Consider the following 26,840-nt stretch of genomic DNA (forward strand, 5'->3'; position numbering starts at 1 on the left):
GATGCTCTGTAAAAGATTGAGAGTGAAAGAATATTACTGTCATGGAAACAGTCAACAAGAGACGGCAACAGTTAACTTTGCTAAATCAGGACCAATCATTTTACACAGTGTACTGGTCTGAGGCCTGCAATGTACCCAAGCTGCCTCACCGTGTGCTGGTTAGGGAGAGGACTAAAGTTGTGAATGAGATTCATTCCGTTCATTGTCTTTAATGGAAACGTGGCAGCTTCCCATGATCCAGCTGCATTTAGTGCATAGTTGGCTGCATGAGGGTGCGTGCCTGATTAAAGTACATTCTCATATTGGCAGCCGGCTGCTCCTAACATCCTGGGATCTGCCACTGGTGACCTACACCAACAGTATTCAATAATGCTGCCCTGATTTCCATGTGGAACATGCACCACTCACTTGGAATGAGACAGAACAATATAAATGAAAAGGCCTGAAGTAATCTGGTGAGGTCAGTACAGTTTGTACACAAGCATCGAGTGACTTTATCAGACCCAATGGATGGAATTCTCCATTTATGAGACTAAGTGTGATGTTGGGCAGCTCTGGCAGTACCTTTCCCACTGGCTAGAATGGCAGGATCCTACACCAGATTCTGCACTTGGAAACTCATTAATTATGCACAGGAAGTTCCCCTCTGCATCACCTGGTGTTCCGGCAGCTGATTTGTCTGCCGCTGTCAGCTGGCGGATTTGAAGGTAGTACGAAGTCTCAGAACTCCAGGTTAAAATCCAACAGGTTTACTTGGTAGTAAAAGCCATTAGCTTTTGGAGAGCTTGCTGCTCCTTCGTCAGATAAGTGGGACTTCTATTCACAAACAGGACATATAAAGATACAAACTCAATTTACAAAATAATGGTTGGAATGTGAGTCTTTACAGGTAATCAAGTCTTGAAGGTACAGACAACGTGAGTGGAGAGATGTGTATTTTCTCCAGGAGAGTTATTGAGATTTTGCAAGCCCAGGCAAGTTATGGGCATTAAGATAGTGTGACATGAACCCAAATTCCAGTTGAGGCTGTCCTCATGTGTGTAGAACTTGGCTATCAGCCTCTGTTCAGCGACTCTGCAGTGTTGTGTGTCATAAAGGCCGCCTTGGAGAATGCTTACCCGAAGATCAGAGGCTGAATGCCCGTGACTGCTGATGTGTTCCACAACAGGAAGAGAACATGCTTGCCTGATGTTCATTCATCTGTTGTCGTAGCATCTGCATGGTCTCCCCAATGTACCATGCATCGGGACATCCTTTCCTGCAGCGTATCAGGTAGTCAACGTTGGCCAAGTTGCAAGAGTATGTACTGTGTACCTGGTGGATGGTGTTCTCATGTGAGATAATGGCATCTGTGTCGATGACCCAGCACAACTTGCTGTGGCAGGGTTGTGTGGCGTTGTGGTCGCTGTTCTCCTGAAGGCTGGGCAGTTTGCAGCGGAGAATGGTCTATTTGAGGTTGTGCGGTTGTTTGAAGGCAAGAAGTGGGGATATGGGGATGGCCTTGGCAAGATGTTCGTCTTCATACCTATAAAGACTCGCATTCCAACCATTATTTTGTAAATTGAGTTTGTGTCTTTGTATGCCCTGTTTGTGAACAGAACTCCCACTTACCTGACGAAGGACCAGTGCTCTGAAAGGTAGTGGCTTTTGCTACTAAATAAACCTGTTGGACTTCAACCTGGTGTTGTGCGACTTGTTACTGTGTTTACCCCAGTCCAAAGCTGGCATCTCCACATCAGATTTGAAGGTGCCGGCACCGTATTTAAACACAGTCCAACACACTCACAGCACTCTCTCCAGCCCACCTGTCTTCAGGCAACCCTGCACATGTCAGGAAGCCAGAAGCAAAAGACAACTAGCCTCAAGGAGAAGGAAGTATCTGCTGTTAGCTCTAGCCCTTATTTGGGATGTCTGGGCCCACTGGCATGTGCTCTATCCCAGCAACAGCTCAAGAAAACACACCGACTCCATCTCTCCAGCTCGGGAGGCCGTTGTCCAGGAAATCAGCAAAGTGCCATCCAGTACAGAAAGCGGATGAATGAGCACATCTTCTCCACCAGGGTAATTCATCTCTCAGCTCCCTCCACTATTAAACTCAGAATGGCATCATGTCGGACCTCACACATTCAGTTGCAGGGACACATATCAACATTCACTCTCTCAACAAGACTCTCACAACACTGCCATCCCATCTGCCTTGTGGTTCACACTCCAATCGCTGTCCCTTCTGGGGAGGGCTCACCATAGTGGGAACATGCATTTCACCCAGCCTCTGTTTCATCCCCTCTGATCATATCTCTTTCTTTTGACTCCATATAGACCAAACCCGCATACTCATGAGCAGTCCCAGACTGGATGACAAAGACTCTCCCCTCAATGAGTTTGCAGAGGCTGCTGCAGAGCTGGCTGGTGAGGACAGGGATCACACCTTGGAAAAGAGGAACTCCTGCAACAACATAGCATGGATCTCAGCTCCAATCCTGCAGTTCACAGTGAGTGCAATGTGCTCGCAATTAGCTTCTGCTCATCCACTAAAACTCCTTTTGTATTTTTCAGGTGCCAGCAGACAGCAGCCTGCCCAGCGGCTCTCCAGGGCTTGGAACACATCTGAGAATGAGGAGGCTTAGGAATAACCATCACATGCTCACCCTTTATTGCACAGAGACACGTACTTCAGAGGGGTGTAATTCAAAATTAGATTCAGGGTCACTTTTTGGAGAACACCTCACAGACACATCCCTGCAGCAGTCTGAGGCAGTGACAGCCCAGGTTCTGGCACTCAGAGGACTGCTGGAGACCGGCCATCTGCTCAGTTCCAGTCAGATGATGAGCTCCTGGAAATGGCTGCCTGTTCACTGGTAGAAATGTAAAGGGAGGTGGCAGGTTGAGAGGCTCTCAGCAGACTAGAGTACACTTAGAGGAGTCCATCTGCATTTTGTCTGATGTGGCTTCAATATGTGAGTGACCAAGGCCACCATGGGAAGATTGGGGACCATCATGGAGACCGTGGTCTAGCAGGTTCTGCTGGATTTGTGCTTGGTCCTGCACTCAATGGCCCTGCACTTGATGGCCATGCACTTCAGTGGACACCATAAGGATGTGGGTGACATGGGGATGAGGTACCTTGATCTCCCTTCAGTGCCCCATCTTCTCAAGGGATCAAGTCATGGCCTTCTTGCAACCACAGGGAGGATGAGCTTCAACTGGACACCCTGGGAACCCCCACTCAGGTCCATTTGCATCTGCTCCGTCTCCTCTGCTCAACTCCAGCAGAGCAAGCTGCTAAAGGTGGAGATCCTTTTGAGGCTGGGTCCTTCCAGCGCTCAAGCCATCAGAGAACGTCAGCCAGAATCATCACAGGCATCAAGACATACCAGTCAGCTGGCTGTCTCCATCCTTGCTGCGGATGTCAGGGCTGCACCAAGACATAGTTGTAGAGTTAGGGAGTTAAAAAGTTTTGATGTCACCTCAGAGTCTTGGATGCTCTATTACTGAATAAATTGCACCATGGGGCAAACCCTCTCCACTGGCTATTGCAGAAAGCCACAGTGCAGACATCTGAGTCACATCATAGAATACAGGGAGCTAGGAAGAAAGTTAAGAAATCGGACCTCAAAGGTAGTGATCTCGGGATTACTACCGATGCCACGTGCTAGTCAGAGTAGAAATGACACAATATATTGGATAAATAAGTGGCTGAAGAGATGATGTCAGGGGAAGGGTTTCAGATTCCTGGGACATTGGCACCCGGTTTTGGTGGAGGTGGGACCTGTACAAATTGGACGGGTTACACCTGGGCAGGATTGGGACTGATGTCCTCAGGGAAGTGTTTGCTGGAGGGGTGGGAACAGTTTAAACTAATATGCCAGGGGGGGTGGGAACCTATGTAAGGAATCCGAGAAGGAGGGAACAAGGACAAAATGTGGGGAAAAGGTTCCAACTCCATCAAAAATCAGGAAAAAAGTTAAAAGGAAGGAGAACTCAGGAGGTGTTATGAATGGAAGTGTCAGAATTCAAAAAGAAGGTACAAAAACTAGCATAAGAGCACTTTATCTGAATGCTTGTAACATTTGAAAGAAGGTAAATGAGTTGACGGCAAAATCATTGCGAACGAGTATGATTTTGTGGCCATTACAGAGACATGGTTGCAGGATGGTCTTGACTGGGAATTAAGTATCCAGGGGTATCAGACAGTTCGGAGGGTCGACAGGAAGGAAGGGGAGGTGGTGTAGCTCTGATATCTAAGGATGCCATCAGGGCGATAGTGGGGGATGATATAGTTTCTATGAAAAAGAAGGTTGAATCTATTTGGGTGGAAATTAGAAATAGTAAGGGGAAAAAGTCACTGATACATGTAGTTTGTAGGCCACCAAAAAATAACATTGTGGTGGGGCAAAGAATAAACAAAAAAGTAACTGATGCATGTAAAAATGGTACAGCAATTATCATGGGGGATTTTAATCTACATATCAATTGGTCAAACCAGGTCAGTCAAGGCAGCCTTGAGGAGGAGTTCATAGAACGTATCCACGATAGCTTCCTTGAACAGTATGTAATGTAACCTACGAGGGAGCAAGCTATCCTCGATCTGGTCCTGTGTATTGATGTGGAGGTGCGGCATTGGACTGTGGTAAGCACAGTGAGTGAGACTTCTTCCTGTGTAATGAGACAGAAATAATTAATGATCTTACAGTTAGGGATCCTCTCGGAAGACGTGATCACAGTATGATTGAATTTAAAATACAGATAGAATATGAGAAGGTAAAATCTAATACCGGTGTCTTGTGCTTAAACAAAGGAGGCTACAAAGGGATGAGAGAAGAGTTGGCTAAGGTAGACTGGGAGCAAAAACTTTATGGTGGGACAACTGAGGAACAGTGGAGGACTTTCAAAGCGATTTTTCACAGTGCTCAGAAAAGTATATACCAGTGATAAGGAAGGATTGTAAGAAAAAAGATATTCAGCCATGGGTATCTGAGGAAATAAAAGAAGGCATCAAATTGAAAGAAAATGCATTCAAATTGAGAGAAATTGAAAGAAAGTGGCAAAGATTAGTGGGAAACTAGAGGATTGGAAAATCTTTAAAGGTCAACAGAAAGCCACGAGAAAAACTTTAAAGAAAAGTAAGATGGATCATGAGAGTAAATTAGCTCAGAATATAAAAACAGATAGTAAAAGTTTCTACAAATATATAAAATGAGGAAGAGTGGCTAAAGTTAACATTGGTCCTTTAGAGGGTGAGATGGGGGAAATAATAACTGGAAATGAGAAAATGGCTGAGGCATTGAAGCGGTATTTTGTGTCGGTCTTCACAGTGGAAGACACAAATAACATGCCAAAAATTGATGACAAGAAGGTTATGGCAGGTGAGGACCTAGAAACTAACATTATCATGAAAGAGGCAGTATCGGGCATGCTAATGGGGCTAAAGGTAGACAAGTCTCCTGGCCCTGATGGAATGCATCCCAGAGTATTAAAAAAGATGGTAGGGAGAATAACAAATGCACTAGAGGTAATTTACCAAAATTAGCTGGACTCTGGGTGGTTCACGCAGATTGGAAAATAGCAAATGTGACGCCACTGTTTGGAAAAGGATGTAGACAAAAAGCGGGTAACTACAGGCCAGTTAGCTTAACTTCCGTAGTAGGAAAAATGTTTGGATCTATCTACAAGGAAGAAATAGCGAGACATCGGGATATAAGTTTTCCCATTGGGAAGATGCAGCCTGGGTTCATGAAGGTCATGTTTGACTAATTTGGTGGAATTCTTTGAGAACATTACCTGCAAGTGGGCAATGGGGAAGCTGTGGCTGTGGTGTATCTGGATTTCCAGAAGGCATTTGACAAGGTGCCACACCAAAGATTGCTGCATAAGATAAAAGTGCATAGTGTTACGGATAACATATTAGCACTGAGAGGATTGATTAACTAACAGAAAGCAAAGAGTGGGGGGCAAATGGGTGTTTTTCTGCTTGGTGATCAGTGACTTGTGGTATGCCTCAGGAATCAGTGTTGAGACTGCAATTGTTCACAATTTACATAGATGACTTGGAGTAGGGGACCAAGTATAGTGTGTCAAAATTTGCAGATGACACTAAGATGAGTGCAAAGCAAAGTGTGCAGAGGATGCTGAAAGTCTGCAAAGGGATGTAGATAGTCTAAGTGAGTGGGCGAGGGTCTGGCAAATGGAGTACAATGTTGGTAAATGTGAGGTCATCCATTTTGATAGGAATAACAGCAAAATGGACTATTATTTAAGTGGTAAAAAATTGCAGCATGCTGCTGTGCAGAGGGACCTGGGTGTCCTTATGCAAGAATCAAAGGAGTTGGTTTACAGGTGCACCAGGTAATTAAGAAGGCAAGTGGAATTTTGTCCTTCATTGCTAGAGAGATGGAGTTTAAAAACAGTGAGGTTATGTTGCAACTGTATAAGGTGCTGGTCAGGCACCTGGAGTACTGTGTACAGTTTTGATCTTCTTACCCGAGAAAGGATATACTGGCACTAGAGGCGATGCAGAGCAGGTTCACTAGGTTGATTCTGGAGTTGAGACGTTTGGCTTATGAGGAAAGACTGAGTAGACTGGGGCTATACTCATTGGAATTCAGAAGAATGAGGGGAGATTTTATAGAAACATATAAGATTATGAAGGGATTAGATAGGATAGAAGCAGGGAAATTGTTTCCACTGGTTGGTGAAACTAAACGAGTAGCCATGGCCTCAAAAAAGGGGAGCAGATTTAGGACTGAGTGAGGAGGAACTTCTTCACACAAAGGTTGTGAGTCTGTGGAATTCCCCACCCAGTGAAGCAACAGTTGAGTCTACCTCATTGAATGTTTTTGGGCAAGGATGGATAAATTTTTGAAAGTAAAGGAATTAAGGATTACGGTGACTGGGAGGGTAATTGGAGTTGAGTCCATGAAAAGCCCAGCTATGATCGTATTGAATGGCGGAGCAGGCTCAATGGACCAGATGGCCTTCTCCTGCTCCTAGTTCTTATGTTACGTTCTTTTCTTCAGCAGTCCAATGGTCTGCTCTATGAGGGAGCATGTGGTGGTGTGAGCAGCATTGCATTTTCGTCAGCTGGAATCTGAGTGCGACACACTCGAGTCATTAGCCAATGCTTAAGTGGTTACCCTTTATCCCTCAGCAACCATTCCTGCAGATGTTCTGGCCCCTCACAAATCCCAGGCATTTGGATTGTCTGAGGATATAGGAGTCATGGCAATTCCATGTATGATGTGCTTTTGATGGTCGCTCTCCAACTGCATGTTGATGGGATGGTGGGCCATGCAGTTTATAAACATTAGTGGTTGCTGCCAGGGAGTCCATACAGCCACATGGGTACAATCTATTGCATTACTGCATAGTGGGGAACTTTAGATAGCTGCAAAACTGGTGAATCTCTGAGCCTGGGTATCCTCCTCCAGAGCAAAGTTCACATAACAATGTGCCTCCTGTAAAGGGCATCAGTCGCCTCATTTATGCAGCAATGTGCTGCTGACTGTGAAATGTGCACACGTACCAGTTGATCCCTGGAAATACCCAAAGGCAAAGAAATTGAAAGCTGCCATCATCTTCAGGGCCCCTGGCAGGGGGAAGCCTCCAAACCCACGTGAAATCAGGTCTTCATGAAGAATGTGGCATGCGAAGAAGACCAGATTTCTGGACAATCGCAGCCTTGCCCTGCACTGCCTCTCACTCATTTGTAGAAAGAAGACTTGTGGTTGATAGACATTGCTGTTGTCAATCATCTCCACTGCCTGGGTCTCTGCTCCTCAACATCCTGTTGATGTTCAGGTTCCCTCTGGACATATTCCCCAGACAGCGCCTCCTGCTGGAGCTGCACACATAGACACCTTTCCCTCCTTTGCCTACTCCTTCGAATGAGGATTCTGAGAAAAGCTGCCTGCACAACCGAATCCATTCTCACGTATAACTCCTCTCTGAAAAGATATATTGAAAAACAGATTGGTTAAAGAGTGCTGAAAAGAAAAGTGTAAATGGGACACCTATGGGAGAAGTTGGGCAGCTAGGCTTTGGCACCTTAGATCATATTGTTCCTCATGCTACCTTATCCCTGAGACTCCAACACATATACAGAGGTGAGGACCATTCTATTCCAAGAACCCTGCGGGAGATAAGAAGTAGTGAATTACATCATTGAGCCAATCTGACTATGAGCTTCGCTTATTGACTTGGCATCATAATGAGCTTTCAATTGCTCACATTGAATGAACGTAATCCTTTTGGTCATTGACGAATGGCATTAAGTGATTAAATGACTCCCCTTCACTTATGGGGTGGCAGAATTGATGCAACTGCCCTCTCCTCCCCCCTCACTATAGCCTTCACTTTCCAAGGCTGCATTCCTGTCTTCTGCTATGTAGCTTTTGGTAAGTTGACTAATTGAGACTATTGAGTTGTGCTTATTCCTTTAGCAGCGTAAAGTTAGAATTCTGGCTTGCTGTTACTTGCTGGGCAACTGGGTCGTTGTCATGTGTAATTGACCTGAATCTTGTCATTGTGGTGGTGAGCATTCTCATCCCAGGTGCTAATGCCACAAATGGACCTGCACCCTATCCCTTTTGGAGGCCTGTGCACTGTAATTTACAGGGTTTATTCCCCATGCCAGCTTCCCATACCTCTCCTCCTTTCCCTATCTACAGGCTACAGATGTTCCCTGTGACCATCACTATACGCCCTGCAGCCCAGTAGAGAGTTCTACAAACCCAAGAACGTCAACTGTAAGACACAAATCTGTGTATTTTTCCTTTGAAGCATGCAGCCTTTTCCCCTCCCTACAACTGGGGTACATTATGCTCCAAATGACTGCTCCTGCTGTATGGCCACAGTACTTCTGCACTGCTTCCTACCTCCGACTTCAGACTGTGAGGTCCACTTAGCCCCTGGACTGCCTATCATCTATGACTCCTTTCCATTTCACAGCAGGAATGTCTGCACTCTCTGATCCTTGACTGCCAGCCACTGAACTTCAGTGGAAGCCTTGATATAATTTGTGTTTCCAAAGAGGACTATTGTCAACAGTGAAATTCACAAAACACTGCAGCCCCAACCTGTTCAATAATCATGCAAATCATCCCTAATGTGCCACACTAAAATGCCCCTCCCCCAATCTGGAGTTTGTGTGCATCCCATTTCAGTAATACGTGCTATCCTTTAGACCCCCCACCCTCCCTTGTTTCACGCAACCTTGTCGGGTTCCAGCTTCCCTCCCCTTGGTCTTACCTCAGCCTTCCATTGTTCATCTTCTTCATCCACCTCCTTGCCTGCCATCGTGAGCCTTCAACTTTCCCCCTCCCCACCTTGTCCGACTTCCACTTTGTCCCCCTTGTGTTTGTCATTCCCCCACCTCACCCTCATTACTCAGATCTCCTTCCAAATTGCTCCCCATCCTTTCCCCCAGGACTCACTTTGCACCCCTACCCCGGTCAGACTTTAGACCTTTATCATAGTGTCTGCATGTGTTCGTCAGCACAGAACTGTTCAGATAGATGCTAGTGTATTATGGCACTGTAGTGAAGGAATTATTCCCTAACCCCAGGCATTATACTGACCCAAATCAAACACACGGGAGGGTCCATGGGTCCAGCAGTGTAATGCTGACCATGAACACCAGCTCAACTTGAAGATTGAGGCAGGAACCAATGTGTCCTGACACCATAGTGTGCAATGTGTAAGGAGCAGTGCAGCCCTATGGCAGGCAAGCTTCGTATGTTACACTAACTCTTGCGAACTAGGGACTTTCTTATGCACACCACCCTTCATGAATCAGGTTCTAGACTGACATAAGTTCTGTTGGCATGACATAAGATTGGAGGGTCTGGTGGGATTCCAAATAAACCTGTTGGACTTTAACCTGGTATTGTGAGACTTCTTACTGGGATTCCAACAGGCAGCTGATTTAATGAGCACTCATGAGGTGCAAATGAATGCAAAATGACATTCACTCCACCAGCTTGCGGGGAGACAGACCTGTCATTAACCTACAACATGATTTTACACGCCAGTGATTTTCAGACATTTTGGCTCTAGCAAGGTTCTCTGCCCCCAACGCCACCGCAGGCGAAATGGATAAATTCTACCCATCAGATTTACTGGCTCATTTACTTGAACAAAAGGTAACTGAGAACTCATTGTGAAAGAAAGTAGCTCCCAGGAAGCTCAATTATTCAATTAGTTTCCAAACCCAATCAAGCCTGAAGTGAGACATACAGATTGGGTTGAACATCAGAAATACTGGTTCAATAAGCCAAAGGCTTGCTCTGTGATAATTCCATTTCAGGAATGTATGTTATTTTCAGCATTGTCCTGAAGTATGTTGGGCTCTGGCCATGCTATTAAACACAACTGGAGTATGTGTAAAATTCAGTAACGACTCCATGAATACAATACAGAAACTTGCTAGTTTAACAATTTTAACTGAATTAACTGATGACAAAATAAGAAATATAAATGCTAATTCGGACTTCCCACCTGTTTGTCACTCTGAAAGATGGAAAAGTATTTTCATGTATACAATTACAGGGAGAGTAGATATCTCCTTAACACTGGGAGTCTAGCACAGCAGCAGGCTGGGAATGAGAGGTAGGTGAGGAAAGTATCAGGCAATATTTAATACATAAACAATTTTAAAAAGATGTGTTACTTCAATCACACATCAAACATTGTTTGTGTTTTGAGACTGATACTATATTCTAGAAGAATGGTTACCTACATATCAGGAATTTGATTGTGACATTTCTGCATGAACATATTCGCTGTTTTAATTGCATCCAAACATTGTTCACTGTCATTTTTTCTCCATTGTTCAAACAAATAATTACAACTCTTGTTTGGATCTAAATGGAGAAAGAGAGGATGAAATGAAGAAGTCAATACAAGTGCACTTGAGTCCTTTGAAATTCTTCCTGGAAAGAACTCACTACCTGGCTGCCGCGTCAATCAGGTCTTCACATGGCTGTTATATTTTGGGGACTGAAATCTCTTTCTAGGCTCTGTAATAAATTGGTTAATGTGTTTGTGAGAAATTCCCTGTTTTGTACTGAATGAATCAGTGATGATTTATTCAGATAGTGAAAAGAGGAGGTTCAATCAGACCCATTAATCAGCTTGTTACAAATAATGTTGAGAATAATAATCCCATCATGCCACTATTCTTGTGTAATGATACAAATTTATTAAATATTCCAATACTTTTCAATAATCATTTACTGGGGGTGTTGGAAATCCATGTCCTGATCATTTGTGCTACTTACAGTAAGATTTATAGGGTCATACTCATACAATGGAGCACAATCAAATGCATTCACTGTAACCTCTCCAGTTTGGAATGCTTACAACCAAGACATTTCTGGATTATAGAATGATGTTAGAATACCTAATCACAAATGTGTGAACTGGAAAACACTGCAGATATGAATATTAAGCTGAAGTTTGAAACAAGCTGTAATAATAATTGTTTCATTTATCTCAATACAGTATCTCCCATGTTTCCATCCCCAGAATACTCGACTAAAATGATGCTGTGGGTTGGTTGGATTTTCTCAAAATATTTGGGCAATATTCACTGACATCCCACGGCATGTTTCTCAGTTCACAAGTGGCAGAATCTTCTGGTCCCACCACTGTCAAAGGGATTTCCCATTGAATCCATCTCACGGCACCAGGAAACCCTCGACAGGGGTGTGTTGTCACCGGGCCCAGAAAATCCCATCGGCTTCAATAGTCAGAAGGTCTTGCCCCTTGTGTTTTCGAACAATAGATTTCCAGACTGGAGAAGCTGCTGTTTATTACAGGTTTTGTGCCCTTATTTACATATTGAAGATACTTTGGTATCTTGTGACACTGTGTATTTTCATAATATATAAAAGATATGGAGATTAGGTGGTTTATAGCCATGTTAAAAGTGTGGTTTCAGGGAAAGGGCAGGGGAAAGGGACTGGGTAAGATACTCTGTCAGAGCTAAAACTTAAAGTTCTATTTATTAGTCACAAGTAAGGCTTACATTAAGACTACAAAGAAGTTACTGTGAAATTCCCCTAGCCGTCACATTCCGGCACCTGTTTGGGTCAATACACCTAACCAGCACATCTTTCAGGCTCTGGGAGGAAACCGGAGCACACAGAGGAAACCCATGCAGAGAACATGCAAACTCCATACAGACTGTGACACAAGCAGGGAATCAAACCCAGGTCCCTGGCACTGTGAGGTAGCCGTGCTAACCACTGTGGCACCATGCCGTCCCTTCAGAGAATTGGTGCAGACTGGATAAGCTGAATGATCTTTTCTGCACAAGGGATTCTATGAAAACTATTTCTTAATTTTAATCTGGATCTTTTGGCTGGTGGTTGACCCTGTATTTGTGAGTTCATGTCTATTTGTGTTGTATGAATGTGTGCAACAAACTAACCTTTTGAATTCAGCATTCCTGGGGTCTGCTGTGGGGTTATTAGTCGGAATTGGATCACATTAAAACTGAGGAGTAGGGAAATACACCATTGAGGATTAAAAAGAAAACATATCAAAATACTTTTCTGTTTATAGACAGGGTGGAGATAGGAGCAATGAATGCTTTTGGAATTGAACCTCACTTCTGTTCGGAATACTCTCATTCTCTCTTCATCTATTGATGTATCTTTATTTACATTCAATAAATATGGATTCAATTTTTTGAGCTGTGTTTCTTAGGGTGTTGTTGTGTGAGTGAAACTAATTAAGGTACAACTCCAAAGATTTTACTAGACCATTGACTATACTTGATTAAAAAGATTGGCAGTGATCTAGAGTAACACATGGCAGTGGAATCTAGCCGTGTACTTTGTAAGTTTATATGTGAGACCATGACTAACCTCTACATCTGTTAAAGTCAGCCACGTCTTTCCAATGAAGCAGCATCATCAGTAACAGCAAAGAGAATTATAGCTTTGTTATTGAACAGAATAATTTCAATACACGAATGGTAACATTGGCCATATTCGACAGTTCACTAATCGTTGCCTCATTGGAGCAGTGACAGATGAATTAATTAGGGGCATGGTGACACCCACCACCTTCACATTGAATCTGAGAGAATGTTTTATTCTGTCTCTCAGCCTGTAAGGATCATTGATTACGCATTGATTATCATTGATTACTCCCACATTGGCATTGAGGACTCCAACTGTATCCATTTGATTTAATAATAGGATTCTGTTCCAATAACAAAGTGGGGTTTGTGGTCAAGGGCAGTATAATGTTAATTATTCTCTTAATTGTTTGACCTTTCAATGGGAAAGGCAAAATGAAAAGATGGCTTATTGATGGTAACATGTAGCCTTGACATAAATAATCAATGAGGAAATCTGGTACTACACTCCCAACTTGTTATGTTGAGGTTCACACCAAAGTTGGCACTCTTATCGAGTAAGCTGAATTTGAATTCCCAAACAGCCAAAGCAGGGCTTAAACTCCTCTTATTCTAAGGGGTGAGTCAAGGGTGATGTGACACAGGCAAGAAGGTGGAGTTGAGACCAAGCTCCGATCACACATGGGGTGGAATTTTCCCAAATATTGGTAAAGGCTGACAGGCAGGAAAACAGCATTAAAGCCAAAACAGCATTAAAGGCTGTCACTGCAATGTTGTTGGGAACATTAAAAAAAAGGCATGTGACATGTCCCATGACGTAACACGAGCTGATTGAACTCAGCCCGCAAGTAACTTAGATCTTTAAAGATTGGGGCACCATTTTTAAAGGTCATCCCAGTTCATGTGGAACCATCCAGCCCCACATGCAGCTCCCCCCTCTCCCCTCCCCACCAGCACTGCACAGACAATGCCACAGGGGGCAATGCCAAGCGCTGCACTCATCTGAGCTCCTCTGGGAGATCTGCCCACCAAATGCACAACCTGGTAAACCTGTTGGATTTCACATCTGATGTGAATAGACTTTCTTATGGGGGGTGCCAGGGGAAACAGTTCAGGCATGGAGGACTGATAATGAGATTCCAATGTATTAGAATGATATTCTCAGTGTTGAAAGTCAGCATTCACATTCTATCACTGGCAGGGGCTGGGGTCAATCGCATCACACTTTAATGTGGATGTGGAACATGATTAGGATATCTGGTGACATTTTCCACTCTTGGTACTGATCCTGCCTGATAAAAGCGAAAGCTGAAAACCCTCTCCCAAGTATCTTATTGAATTGCGAGTAGCCTCGAGGGGCCAAAATGGGCTACTCCTGTTCCTATTTCTTATGCTCTTATTTTAGTTCTCTACAATGGGGGGGAGAGATTAGGGAAGTGATTATGAATTACAAAATGTGACTGCCAACACAGCCACTTGATTGGCCAGCAGCTCTTGGAAGTTGGCCTTCCTCACAGATAGGGGCAAAATGTCCACCCAATCAATTAATGGGCAGACAGCTGTTAAAATGCTGCAGGGAGGGGTGGGAAAGAGACTCACCTTAATTTTTACACCGTGGACACTGTGGGGGGCAGGAACTGCACCCAGCATAAAATTTAGCCTATAATTTGATTCCCAAGTCTGCTCCAGAATGACTGGTAATTAAGAGGAAAGTTCAACCCAATTCAAATCAAACTAATTAACAGTGAACTGTGTGAATGAAACACTCTGCAATTTAGCTGTCACTCCCCAGCTTTCTATTGTAATCTTCACCCCAAATTGACTTTACTAAGGCTGTTTTTAATTTCAATGCTGTCTAAGAGGGATTTTTGATAAAGGTTTCTTCAATGGATAAGTAAATGAACTGAGCCAAAATCTCTGATGTAGCTGTCTCACACTGGTGTAAATGCAGCACAGTTCAACATGTGATAACAAAGGACCTGTCTGGAAATAGTTACGTTGCCTTAGATATCTTGGCTATAGTTTAATTGCTGAAACCAATTTTCTATTTAAACCTCTTTTATTTTAGATATGCATTTTTGCAGAACCGAATGACGGATTTTACAAGAAAACATTTATTTACCTGTTGAAGAGGACTCGCTGGTTGTTGATTCCTAAAGTAGAAATTTACAACATCAGATCATGTTTCAATGAAATAACTGTTTTTAAAAACTTGAGGTGAAATATGTTAACTCTCTCTTACCAGGGACGTTTTGCATGGGCTGCCTGTTGCTGGTGGAGTGACATTGACATTATTGGAATAGTTACTCTGTGTTGTAATTTTAAATGGACCAGAATATCCAGATCTAAACTCCTGAATAAAAATGATAAAAATATTACAGCAAATGTTCCAAATGAAAGTTTCATGCAGAATATATTTGGAGTCAGTAAATAATTTAAATTGTTTAATTTCTTATCCTTTCACCAATTGGTACAGAATTACTGAGTGAGTAATTGTCCAGGATGAGTCTTTCTTAAACTCACATAAATTAACACTTCAGTTATTAAAATAGGTGTGTGTGTTGGAAGATGCTCTGCAAGAGATGTTGGGATGAATCATAGAAACATAGAAAATAGGAGTAGGAGTCGGCATTTGGCAATAGAGCCTGCTCTGCCATTCTACATATTCATGGCTGATCCCCTATAGTGGATCGGATCTCAAACAAGGACAGAGTACAGGAATGAGATGAGAATCTGGTGAACTGGTGCAGCAACAATAATCTCTCCCTCAATGTCAACAAAACAAAAGAGATTATCATCGACTTCAGGAAGCATAAAGAAGAACATGCCCTTGTCTACATCAATGGGGATGAAGTAGAAAGGGACGAGAGCTTCAAGTTTTTAGATGTCCAAATCATCAACAACCTGTCCAGGTCCCTCCATGCCGACACTATAGTTAAGATAGCCCACCAACGCCTCTACTTTCTCAGAAGACTAAGGAAATTTGGCATGTCAGCTACGACGATCATCAGCTTTACAGACAGAAAGCATTTTTCTGGTTATATCACAGCTTGGTACAGCTCCTGCTCTGCCCAAGACAGCAAGGAACTACAAAAGGTTATGAGTACAGCCCAATCTATCACACAAACTAGCCTCCCATCCATTGGCTCTGTCTACATTTCCTGCCACCTCAGCAAAGCAGCTAGCATAATTAAGGACCCCACGCACCCCGGATATTCTCTCTTCCACGTTCTTCCTTTGGGAAAAAGATACAAAAGTCTGAGTCACGTACCAACCGACTCAAGAACAACTTCTTCCCTGCTGCTGTCAGGCTTTTGAATGGACTTACATTGCATTAAGGTGATCCTTCTCTATACCTGAGCTATGACTGGAATACTACATTCTGCACTCGCTCATTTCCTTCTCTATGAACGGTATGTTTTGTCTGTATAGCGCGCATGAAACAATACTGTTCACTGTATGTTAATACATGTGACAATACTAAATCAAATCAAATCAAAATCAACTCCATACTCTAGCACTCTCCAATACCCCTAGACATCATCAGTTGTCAAGGCTGCTCCCACCGCAACTGCAGGGTCTCATTCACCAGACATGCAGCTACAGCTCCTGTGATGTCACTGCCAGAGGTAGTTTCTGCATTGAAGAACAGGACCATCTGTAATACTGAGCAACATAAAGATATTTTAATAGGTGCAGCATCAATAAAATGTGTTTTTGTTCACCGTGATTGGGAATTGCAGTTTTCACAGAACATTGAACTGGTGAGAAAAGTGGCCAAGAGTGGGAGTAGGAAAGCAAACAAAGCAGCAGGGGAGGGGGCAACAGGTAATTTGGCGAATGGGAGCAGTGAGGGAATTGGCGAGCAGGGTGATGAATGGGACAGTGATGGGAGCGGCAAGACGGGTGATGATGCAAGCAGCAGTGGCAAGTGGATTGGGTTGGCGAGGGGTTTAGGGTCTGGGGGGTTGGGGGGGTGGGGGGGGGGTGTGTGGCGGTGAGCAAGGCGGTGAGGAAGTGGCCTAGGGATGGTGACTTGGACAGTGAATGTTGTGGTGAGGGAGGTGGCAAGTGTTCAATGGGTGCACGCTGATGACATCACTGTCACTCATCCCCTGTTCCAATGTGGTTGTAGGAGATACTGGCACAATTCACCCAGTTCACTCGAAGTGCTCCCGTCAGCAGGAAAACTGGTGTGTTTCCCGCTGGTGTTAGTGGTGTTGGTCAGGTGACATTTACTCATGTTCAGCATTTAAATTTCAGCGTCCTGGTAATCATGCCAGCCAGCCCGCCTTTACAGAGATTGGGGCACCCTTTAAAAATATGCAATCAAAAGCTGAATGTTTAAAAACATTGCAGTTAGGTTGGATATTTTACGAGGTTTAACTTCCTCTTTTCTAACTACAATAGTTACAAAGCACTCAAGATGCATTCAAGCCTGAAGGGAAAAAGACACTCTTTGCTAGTGGGTAAGTAATCCAGACCTGTCAATCAAACCACTCCAAAAGATGGAGACATCAGATATTAACCTTCCAATATAAAAAGGGTACCTGCAGTGAAACTCGCCATCGAAACATTGGAAAGCGGTTTCACAGCAGCTGTGGGTTATGCAAGAAAGCAAGGGAAATCCTGACAGGTCATTTATATAAGAGCACATTAAAGAGGGCTTTGTACTCCTGGGCTAATCCCTATTGTGGAATGGAATGCTGCTGTGATTTTCCAGGTATCCAAGGGGGAAGAGTGCTGAGGTCAAGCCCTTTCCCCCAGACTGAGCCCACCAAATGTCCAGGTCCTTCTGGGGACCTCCCCATGCAGCCTGGCAGCAGCAAAGGGACACAGCACTTACCTCCCTATGCCTCCTTCCGAGTACAAGACTATCAGGACAGGGTATCACTGCTGGGAACAGCGCAAGGTTGGCACCAGGGGTCCTGAGAAGGATCCTGAGGGGGGGCCTTTGTCTGCAGAGGGACACATGTGCACACCACTTACATCCTTGTCCTCCCACTTCTGAGTACAGGGCACTAAGTCCATGTTTGTCAGGACCTGCACCAAAGGCCACTCAGTGGGCTCCTGCTGGATGTGCAGGCCCATCACAGGAGGCCACTGAATTGGGCTTCTCGCCCACTAATTACATGATTATTAGGCTTTTTGAATATTCATTGGGTTCCTACCTGTTCTGGGAAGTGACCTGATTGGAACAAACCTGGAGCATCGCACCAGGTTTGCCCCACAGCAAGAATCCCGTTTTAGGCCCAACGCACCTAACCAGCACGTCTTTCACACTGTGGGAGGAAACTAGAGCACCAGGAGGAAACCCACACAGATACGGGGAGAACATGCAAACTCCACACAGACAATGAGCCATGCCGGGATTCAAACCTGGATCCCTGGCACTGTGAGCCAACAGTGTTAACCACTGTACCATCGTGTTACCCAGACTGTGCCACCCAGCGTCAGCAACTACGAGTTCAATTAAAAAACAGAACCTCAAAGGTGGTGACCTCTGGATTGATGCAGGAAGAAACAGATAAGGAAAGGGAAAATATATCTTGAGTGATGTGAGAAGAAGGAATTTCCATTTTATGGCACTGGCATTGGCACAGGAAGGAACTGTGCCACACAGACAGGCTGCATCTGAATCTTACTGGTAAGATTCAAGCAGAAAGGATTTTAAACTAGGGCCTCATCAGTGGTAATGTTCCAGAATTAGTAATCCAAAGGCCTGGCTGAAGGATGTGGAGATTTGAATTCAAACCCCAACATGGCAGTTTGTATGTTTAAATTCAGTTTGTTAAATAAATCTGTAACTAGAAGGAAGATGATGACAGATCTACTAGATTTTTATAAAAACACGTCTGGTTCACTCATCGGGGGTAATTTTTACCAGCTCGTCACGCTGGTCGATCGACGTGGTGAGCCAGTTAAATCATGAGAGGCGAAAAAGTGAGAGGCTCCTGGTCTCTCACTTCTAGTGATCATACCAGCCTGAATTAGAGTCATAGAGGTTTACAGCACAGAAACAGGCCCTTCGGCCCACTTGTCCATGCTGCCGTTTGTTTTTTAAACCCCTAAGCTAATCCCAATTGCCTGCATTTGACCCAGATCCCTTTATACTCATCCATGTAATTATCTAAATGCTTTTGAAAAGACAAAACTGTATCTGCCTCTACTACTACCTCTGGCAGCTTGTTCCAGACATCCACCACCCTCTGTGTGAAAAAATTGCCCTTCCTGGACACTTTTGTATCACTCCCTTCTCACCTTAAAGCTAGGTCCTCAAGTTTTAGACTCCCCTACCTTTGGGAAAAGATATTGACTAGCTGATCTGCATCCTTCACTGTTTTATACACCTCTATAAGATCCCCCTCAGACCCCTACGCTCCAGAGAAAAAATTCCCAGTCTATTCAGCCTCTCCTTATAACTCAATCCATCAAGTCCTGGTAGCATCCTAATAGATCTTTTCTGCACTCTTTCTAGTTTAATAATATCCTTTCTATAATAGGGTGACCAGAACTGCACGCAGTATTCTAAGTGCGGCCTTACCAATGTCTTGTACAACTTCAACAAGACGTCCCAACTCCTGTAATCAATGTTCTGACCGATGAAACCAAGCATGCTGAATGCCTTCTTCACCACTCTGTCCACCTGTGACTCTCAAGGAGCTATGAACATGTACCCTTAGATCTCTCTGTCCTGTAACTCTCCTGAACACCCTACCAATAACTGAGTAAGTCCTGCCCTGGTTCAATCTACCAAAATGCATCACCTCGCATTTGTCTAAATTAAACTCCATCTACCATTCGTCAGCCCACTGGCCCAATTGATCAAGATCCCATTGCAATTGGAGCTAACTTTCTTCACTGTCCACTATGCCATCTTTATTAACAATGCCTCCTTTATTCTCATCCAAATCATTAATATAAATGACAAATAACAGTGGACCCAGCACGGATCCCTGAGGCACAGCGCTGGTCACAGGTCTGTAGTTTGAAAATCAACCCTCTCCAACCACCCTCTGACTTCTGTCAAGAAGCCAATTTTGTATCCATTTAGATGCCTCACCCTAGATCCTGTGAGATTTAATCTTATGAAACAGTCTACCATGTGGTACCTTGTCAAAGGCCTTGCTAAAGTCCATGTAGACAACATCAACTGCACTGCCCTCATCTATCTTCTTGATTACCCCTTCAAAAAACTCAATAAAATTTGTGAGACACGATTTTTCACTCACAAAATCATGCTGACTGTCCCTATCAGTCCTTGCATCTCTAAATGCCTGTAGATCCTGTCTCTCAAAATACCTTCCAACAACTTACCCACCACAGATATGAGGCAGTAGTTCCCAGTTTTTTCTCTGCAGCTCTTCTTAAAGAAAGGCACAACACTTGCCACTGTCCAATCTTCAGTCGCCTCGCCCATGACTATCGATGATTCAAATATCTCGGCTAGCAATTTCCTCCCTAGCCTCCCACAGTGTCCTGGGGTACACTTCATCAGATCCCAGGGATTTAGCTACCTTGATGCGCTTTAAGACTTCCAGCACCTCTTTCTCTGTAATATGTACACTCCTCAAGACATCACTACTCATTTTCCCAAGTTCCCTAACAACCATGCTTTTCCCAATAGTAAATACTGATCAGAAATATTCATTTAGGATCTCATCCATCTCTTGAGGATCCGCACACTGATGATCTTGTTGATCCTTAAGAAGTCCTACTCTCTTGTTACTCTTTTGCCTTTTATGTATTTGTAGAAGCTCTTTGGATTCTCCTTTGTCTTATCTGCTAAAACAATCTCATGTCTCTTTTTTGCCATCCTGATTTCTCTCTTAACTCTACACCTACGCCCCTTATACTCTTCAAGGGATTCACTTGATCCCAGCTGCATATGCATGACATGTGCCTCCTTCTTCTTCTTGACCAGGGCCTCAATATCCCGAGTCATCCAGGGTTCCCGACTTCTGCCAGCCTTGCTCTTCACTCCAAGAGGAATATGTTTACCCTGAACCCTGGTTGACACACTTTTGAAAGCCTGCCATGTACCAGACATCCCTTTGCCTTCCCACAGACTCCCCCAGTTAACTTTTGAAAGTTCCTGCCTGATACATCAAAATTGACCTTGCCCCAGTTTAGAATTTTAACTTTTCTGCCAGACCTATCATTCTCCAAAGCTATCTTAAAACTAGTAGAATTATGGTCTCTGGTCCCAAAGTGATCCCTCACTAACACTTCTGTCACCTGCCCTTCCTTATTTCCCAAGAGGAGGTCATTTTTGTCCCCTCTCTAATCGGGCCACACAAATATTGAATACACTCAACAAATTTCTCTCTATCCAAGCCCCTAAAACTACGGCTGTCCCAGTCAATGTTGGGAAAGTTAAAATCTCCAACAATTACCACCCTATTTTTCTTGGAACTATCTGTAATCTCCTCATATATTTGCTCCTCAATTTCCTGCCAACGTTTTGGGGGCCTATAGTACAACCCTATCAAAGTGATTTCCCCCTTCTTATTTCTCTACTCATATAGGCTCTGTAGCCAAACCCTCTGATATATCGCCTCTCAGTAAGGCTGTGATATTTTCCCTAATCAAAAGTGCAACTCCCCCTCCTCGCATACCTCCTGTTCTATCTTTCCTATAGCAGCTGTACCCTGGAACATTGAGGTGCCAGTCCTGTCCCTCTCTTAGCCATGTTTCAGTAATATTGTTGGCATAATCAGCCTGTGACGGGAAAGGGCATGAGGCTGATTAGAATATTTAAATCTTAATTTAAACATTATTGATGAACCCAGGATGCAATCATCCGGGCTCACTTGCCTTAACGGCCTTGCCAGTATAGGTCCTCTCCAGCAAGGATCTCATATGGTCCCCATCAATGGGAACCAGGCATAATGGCCAGGTAATCAGGGGCAGGGCCCCTTAGGCCATGCCAGCCTGGGACCCAGGCAGTGCCAGCATGGCACTCTAACACATCCACCAGGCACTGCCAAGGGGTGAGGCCTAAGGGGATGTGTGGGGCCTAAGAGTGGCAGGGCCTAGAGGGTAGGCAGCACATGGTGCACTCTGCAATTGGGATCACTTGGACGGAGATTGACCCAGGGAGGGGGGTTGTGAATGAGGGTGGCAATCGTCTGGTGGGGGATGATTGGGGTGGGGGGGGGGTGGGGGGGGGTGGCGGTGGGGAGGTAGCCAGTGTTCAGGGGAATGATTATCTCCCAAATTACTATGTACTATTCTAAACAGTGCATTGGGAAAGCGCAAACGCAATGGTGCTTTCTAGCAGTCAGCAGCCAGCTTCTGGGCATGAATAGAGTCCACCCACTTTCCCTGCTAGCGAGAATTGCACTGTGCCTCAATTGTTTCCTCTAAGTGACATAAGATAGCATCTGAGAGCTTGCCCAAAAGGTGGGTGTGATTCTCTCCCTTTCTCCCTTTTTCTCTCCCTTTTTAAGTTCGCCACTTAGAATTGTTTTGGTAAAGTCGCCCCCATTCATTTTAGGGAAGGAAATCTACCATCTTTAGCCAGCCTAGTCTATAGATGATTCTTAGCTACTCTCTGAAATGTCCCAGCAAGCCACTGAGTTATATCAAAGCTTTGATTAAAAATTGCGATCAGAACAAAACTGGATGTTGACCTAACCAATGGATTTGGAAACAACAAAGGCACATCCAACCCAATCAACCTTAGAAAGTCCCCCTTACTAACATCAGGGAATTGTGCCAAAATTGGGAGAGCTGCCACAGACTAGTCAACCAAGGCCATAATCACACTCACAGAACCACATCACCAGAAGTGACAGCATAACAGAGAGGGAGCCCCCAGCATTGACTCCAGGCCCCATGAAGACTCGCGGCATTAAGTCAAACATGGGCAAGGAAATTTCCTGCTTATTAACCCCTATCACCCAGCATCAGATAATGACTCAGTTCTTGAACATAATCTGGAACAAGCAGTGATGTTAAAATGCACTGGGTGTACTTTGGGTAGTAGATTTCAGTGCTCTTAGAACATAAGAACATAAGAAATAGGAGCAGGAGTAGGCCATCTAGCCCTTCGAGCCTGCCCCGCCATTCAATAAGATCATGGCTGATCTGAAGTGGATCAGTTCCACTTTCCCGCTCTCTCCCCATAACCCTTAATTCCCTTGTCTGTCAAAAACCTACCTACCCGTGACTTAAATATATTTAGCAAGGTAGCCTCCACCACTTCAATGGGCAGAGAATTCCAGAGATTCACCACTCTTTGAGTGAAGAAGTTCCTCCTCAAATCCGATCTAAACTGCACCCCCCCTTATCTTGAGGCTGTGCCCTCTAGTCCTGCTATCCTTTCTAAGCAGGAAGAATCTCTCTACCTCTACCCTATCCATCCCTTTCATTATCTTATACGTCTCTATAAGATCCCCCCTCATCCTTCTAAACTCCAACGAGTACAGACCCAGTCTATTTAGTCTCTCTTCATAGTCCAACCCCTTCATCTCCGGTATCAGCCTAGTAAACCTCCTCTGCACTCCCTGCAAGGCCAAAATATCCTTGCGCAAGTGTGGTGATCAAAACTGCACACAGTACTCCAGCTGCGGCCTCACCAGTGCCCTGTACAGTTGCAGTAAGACCTCCCTGCTTTTATATTCTATCCCCCTCACTATAAAGGCCAGCATACCATTCGCCTTCTTGATCACCTGCTGCACCTGCAGACTGGGTTTTCGCGACTCATGCACAAGGACCCCCAGGTCCCTCTGAACAGTAGCATGCTGCAGCTTTTCGCCCTTTAAATAGTAATCCCTCCTAGTATTATTTCTGCCAAAGTGGATAACCTCACACTTGCTAACATTATACTCCTTGAGTATAATGAGTATAACATTATACTCATTAACATTATACTCTTCACCAAATGTGGTTCAGTAGTACCATGACTGACTGAACTGGCCAAGTCCAGAAGGATATATCTGCCAGTCTGGTCCTGGGATAGCTGGTAAGAGAATCATAATGAGGGAAAGGCTTACTCAATATCATCCTCACCAATCTGGCTGTCACAGTGTATCTATTTACCATTTATATAGATGATCTAGAGGAGGGAGCCGAGTGTAAGGTGTCGAAATTTGTTGATGACACAAAGATAAGTGGAACGGCAAATTGTGCGGAGGGTGTGGAAAGTCTGCAGAGGGATCTAGATAGGCTGAGCGAGTGGGCAAGGACCTGGCAGATGGAATACAATGTTGGCAAGTGTGAGGTTATCCACTTTGGTAGGAATAATGGTAGGAAGGACTACTACTTACAGGGTGAAAAGCTGCAGCGTGCTACGGCGCAGAGGGACCTGGGGGTCCTTGCGCATGAGTCGCAAAAACCCAGCCTACAGGTGCAGCAGGTGGTCAGGAAGGCAAATGGGATGCTGGCCTTCATAACGAGGGGGATTGAATATAAAAGTAGGGAGGTCTTGCTGCAACTGTACAGGGCACTGGTGAGGCCGCAGCTGGAGTACTGTGTGCAGTTTTGGTCGCCGCACCTGCGCAAGGATATTTTGGCCTTGGAGGGAGTGCAGAGGAGGTTCACTAGGCTGATAACAGAGTTGAGGGGGTTGAGCTATGAGGAGAGGCTGAATAGACTGGGCTTGTACTTGTTGGAGTTTAGAAGGATGAGGGGAGATCTCATTGAGACATATAAAATGATGAAAGGGATGGATAGGGTGGAGGTGGAGAGGTTCTTCCCGCTCAGAAAGGACAGCAGGACTAGAGGGCATAGCCTCAAGATAAGGTGGGGGGTGGCAGTTTAGAACAGAGTTGAGGAGGAACTTCTTCACTCAAAGGGTGGTGAATCTCTGGAATTCTCTGCCCGTTGAAGTGGTGGAGGCTGCCTCGCTAAATATATTTAAGACGCAGGTAGATAGATTTTTGGTAGGCAAGGGGGTTAAGGGTTATGGGGAGAGAGCGGGAAAGTGGAACTGAGCCACTTCAGATCAGCCATGATCTTACTGAATGGCGGGGCAGGCTCGAAGGGCTGGATGGCCTACTCCTGCTCCTATTTCTTATGTTCTTATGTTCTTATCTGTTCAAGGTTGTATTGTTAAGGATGACTCCTGTAGTCATGTCTTTGTGCAGATTCTGTCTTCACACTGAGGACGCCCTTCATCATTTTGTGTGGCATTGTGCACCACGTTAAATGGAATGTACTCAGAACGTAGTTTACACAAAATTGGACATTGACGAGGTGCTGTAGGATCATAATCTGTTACCTCATGGTTCAGCCTTCTCCTCACTCTGCCATTACTATCAATTCAGAGGATCATCACTGGTTCAATAATGAGTTCAGGACACCATGTCAAGAGCAGCAACAGGCATACCAAAAAAAAGCTAAAACACAGGACTATATGCATGGTAGATGAAGTTAGCGTGCTATACAGAGCTAAACAATAACATAACTAACTGATCAGATCAAAGCTCTGCATTCCGACACATACCCAAGCGTGGGCTGCCGAGTTGCAAGTAACATTCATGCCACATAAGTGCCGGGCAATGACAACCTTCATCAAAAGAGGGTCAAACAATTACCCCTTAACATCAAATGGCATTACCATTTCTGAATTCCCCACATCAACATCCTGGGGTTTATCATTTCTTGGAAACTGAACTTGCCATATAAATACAGTAGCTACCTGAGCAGGTCAAAGGCTAGGAATCCTGTGGCAAGTAACTCACCTTCTGACTCCCCAAACTTGTCCACTATCTATAAGGCACAAGTCAGCAGCGTAATGGAATATTCTCCAATTGCCTGGATGAGTGCACCTCCAACAACACTTAAGAAACTTGATACCATCCTGGACAAAGCAACCCACAGGAGAAGAAGGCTACATGAACATCCCACTCTCTATGATGGGACAGCCCAGAATGTTGATGCAAAGCAAAGCTAAAGCACTCACAACCATCTTCAGCCTCAAATGTGAAATAGATTATCCACTTCAGTTTCCTCATGAGTTCTCATAACACCGATGTCTGTCTTCAGCAGTTAACCCTCATGTAATATCAAGACATGGCAGAGCTCAATAGATGCAGCAAAAGATTATGAACTCAACAACATCCTGGCTATAGATTTGTGCTCCAGAGCATGGCCTTATTGAAGCTGTTCCTGTATAGCTGAAACATTGACATTTGCCTGACAGGCTGAAAAATTGGCCAAGTATTTTCTATCCATTTAAAGCAAGGCAAAGCCAGTCTGGCCAATTCTCTCCCCATCAGCCTCCTGTCAATCACTAGCGAAGTGTTGGAAACCACTGACAGTGTGATCAAGTGACAGTTAATTAGGAAAACAAAAATAGTTTTAAGAGATCTTTATTTGTATTGGTAAACATTAGAAATAAGTTACAGTTTTAAGTCGGTTTAATTTAATTCTTTTTGCCTAGAAGGGTAAAACCTATAGTTAGATTCATGCTAGACAAAGGTGTTTAAATGTGAGGGTGTTTGTTTCAATTTCAACTGTGATTCTATTGTCCTTAAAGAGGGTTAGGCATGAAGAATAAATAGAACTAGTAGGGATGCTTAGCAAGTGGAGGCCCTTGAAGGATCAAAAAAGTTTTAAGTGAGTGGTTGGAGACAGGACTTCAGGGAGTGAATAGCTCTCAAACGTTGCCAGAAGAAAGACTGTATATGATGCAAAAAGGAAGGCTTCCTAAAGGGCAAGTTACAGTCGAGATTGTGGTATTTTTAAAGGATAGGCTTGAAGACATCAAAGGTATAAACAAACAAGAGCTTTATTAGAAAGGTGTCTGCCCTACAGGCTACATGGAATAGACTTGAATAATTTGAATGGAGTAGGAGACTGGTCCTATCTGAACTAGGACAATGGCAGATGTCCACTTTTCACTGGTGGTATAGTGCCTTGCAAATACATCCTGAGTTTTAGCCCTGATCTCGTGTCACACAATCTGATTTGGCTGCTTTTTCAGAGTTTTCATTTCAGAGGCTGGCCTCTTCTTCTTATTCTCTGC

General features: G+C 44.2%; 1 protein-coding gene across 1 annotated transcript in view; it reads right to left on the minus strand.

Moving 5' to 3' along the window:
- Positions 1 to 7,747: 7,747 nt before the first annotated feature.
- Positions 7,748 to 26,840, minus strand: part of LOC145342425 (uncharacterized) — a 34,307-nt gene continuing 15,214 nt past the window's right edge. The window contains exons 4-7 of the mRNA XM_080187988.1: positions 15,108 to 15,218; positions 14,988 to 15,018; positions 10,736 to 10,859; positions 7,748 to 7,943 (exon numbers count right to left, since the gene is read on the minus strand). Coding sequence (XP_080044114.1) covers positions 7,748 to 7,943; positions 10,736 to 10,859; positions 14,988 to 15,018; positions 15,108 to 15,218 — 462 coding nt within the window. The remainder of the gene's footprint in view (positions 7,944 to 10,735; positions 10,860 to 14,987; positions 15,019 to 15,107; positions 15,219 to 26,840) is intronic.

This window comes from Carcharhinus amblyrhynchos, chromosome 4, assembly GCF_965287045.1.
Source record: "Carcharhinus amblyrhynchos chromosome 4, sCarAmb.v2.hapA, whole genome shotgun sequence".
Lineage (NCBI taxonomy): Eukaryota > Metazoa > Chordata > Chondrichthyes > Carcharhiniformes > Carcharhinidae > Carcharhinus > Carcharhinus amblyrhynchos.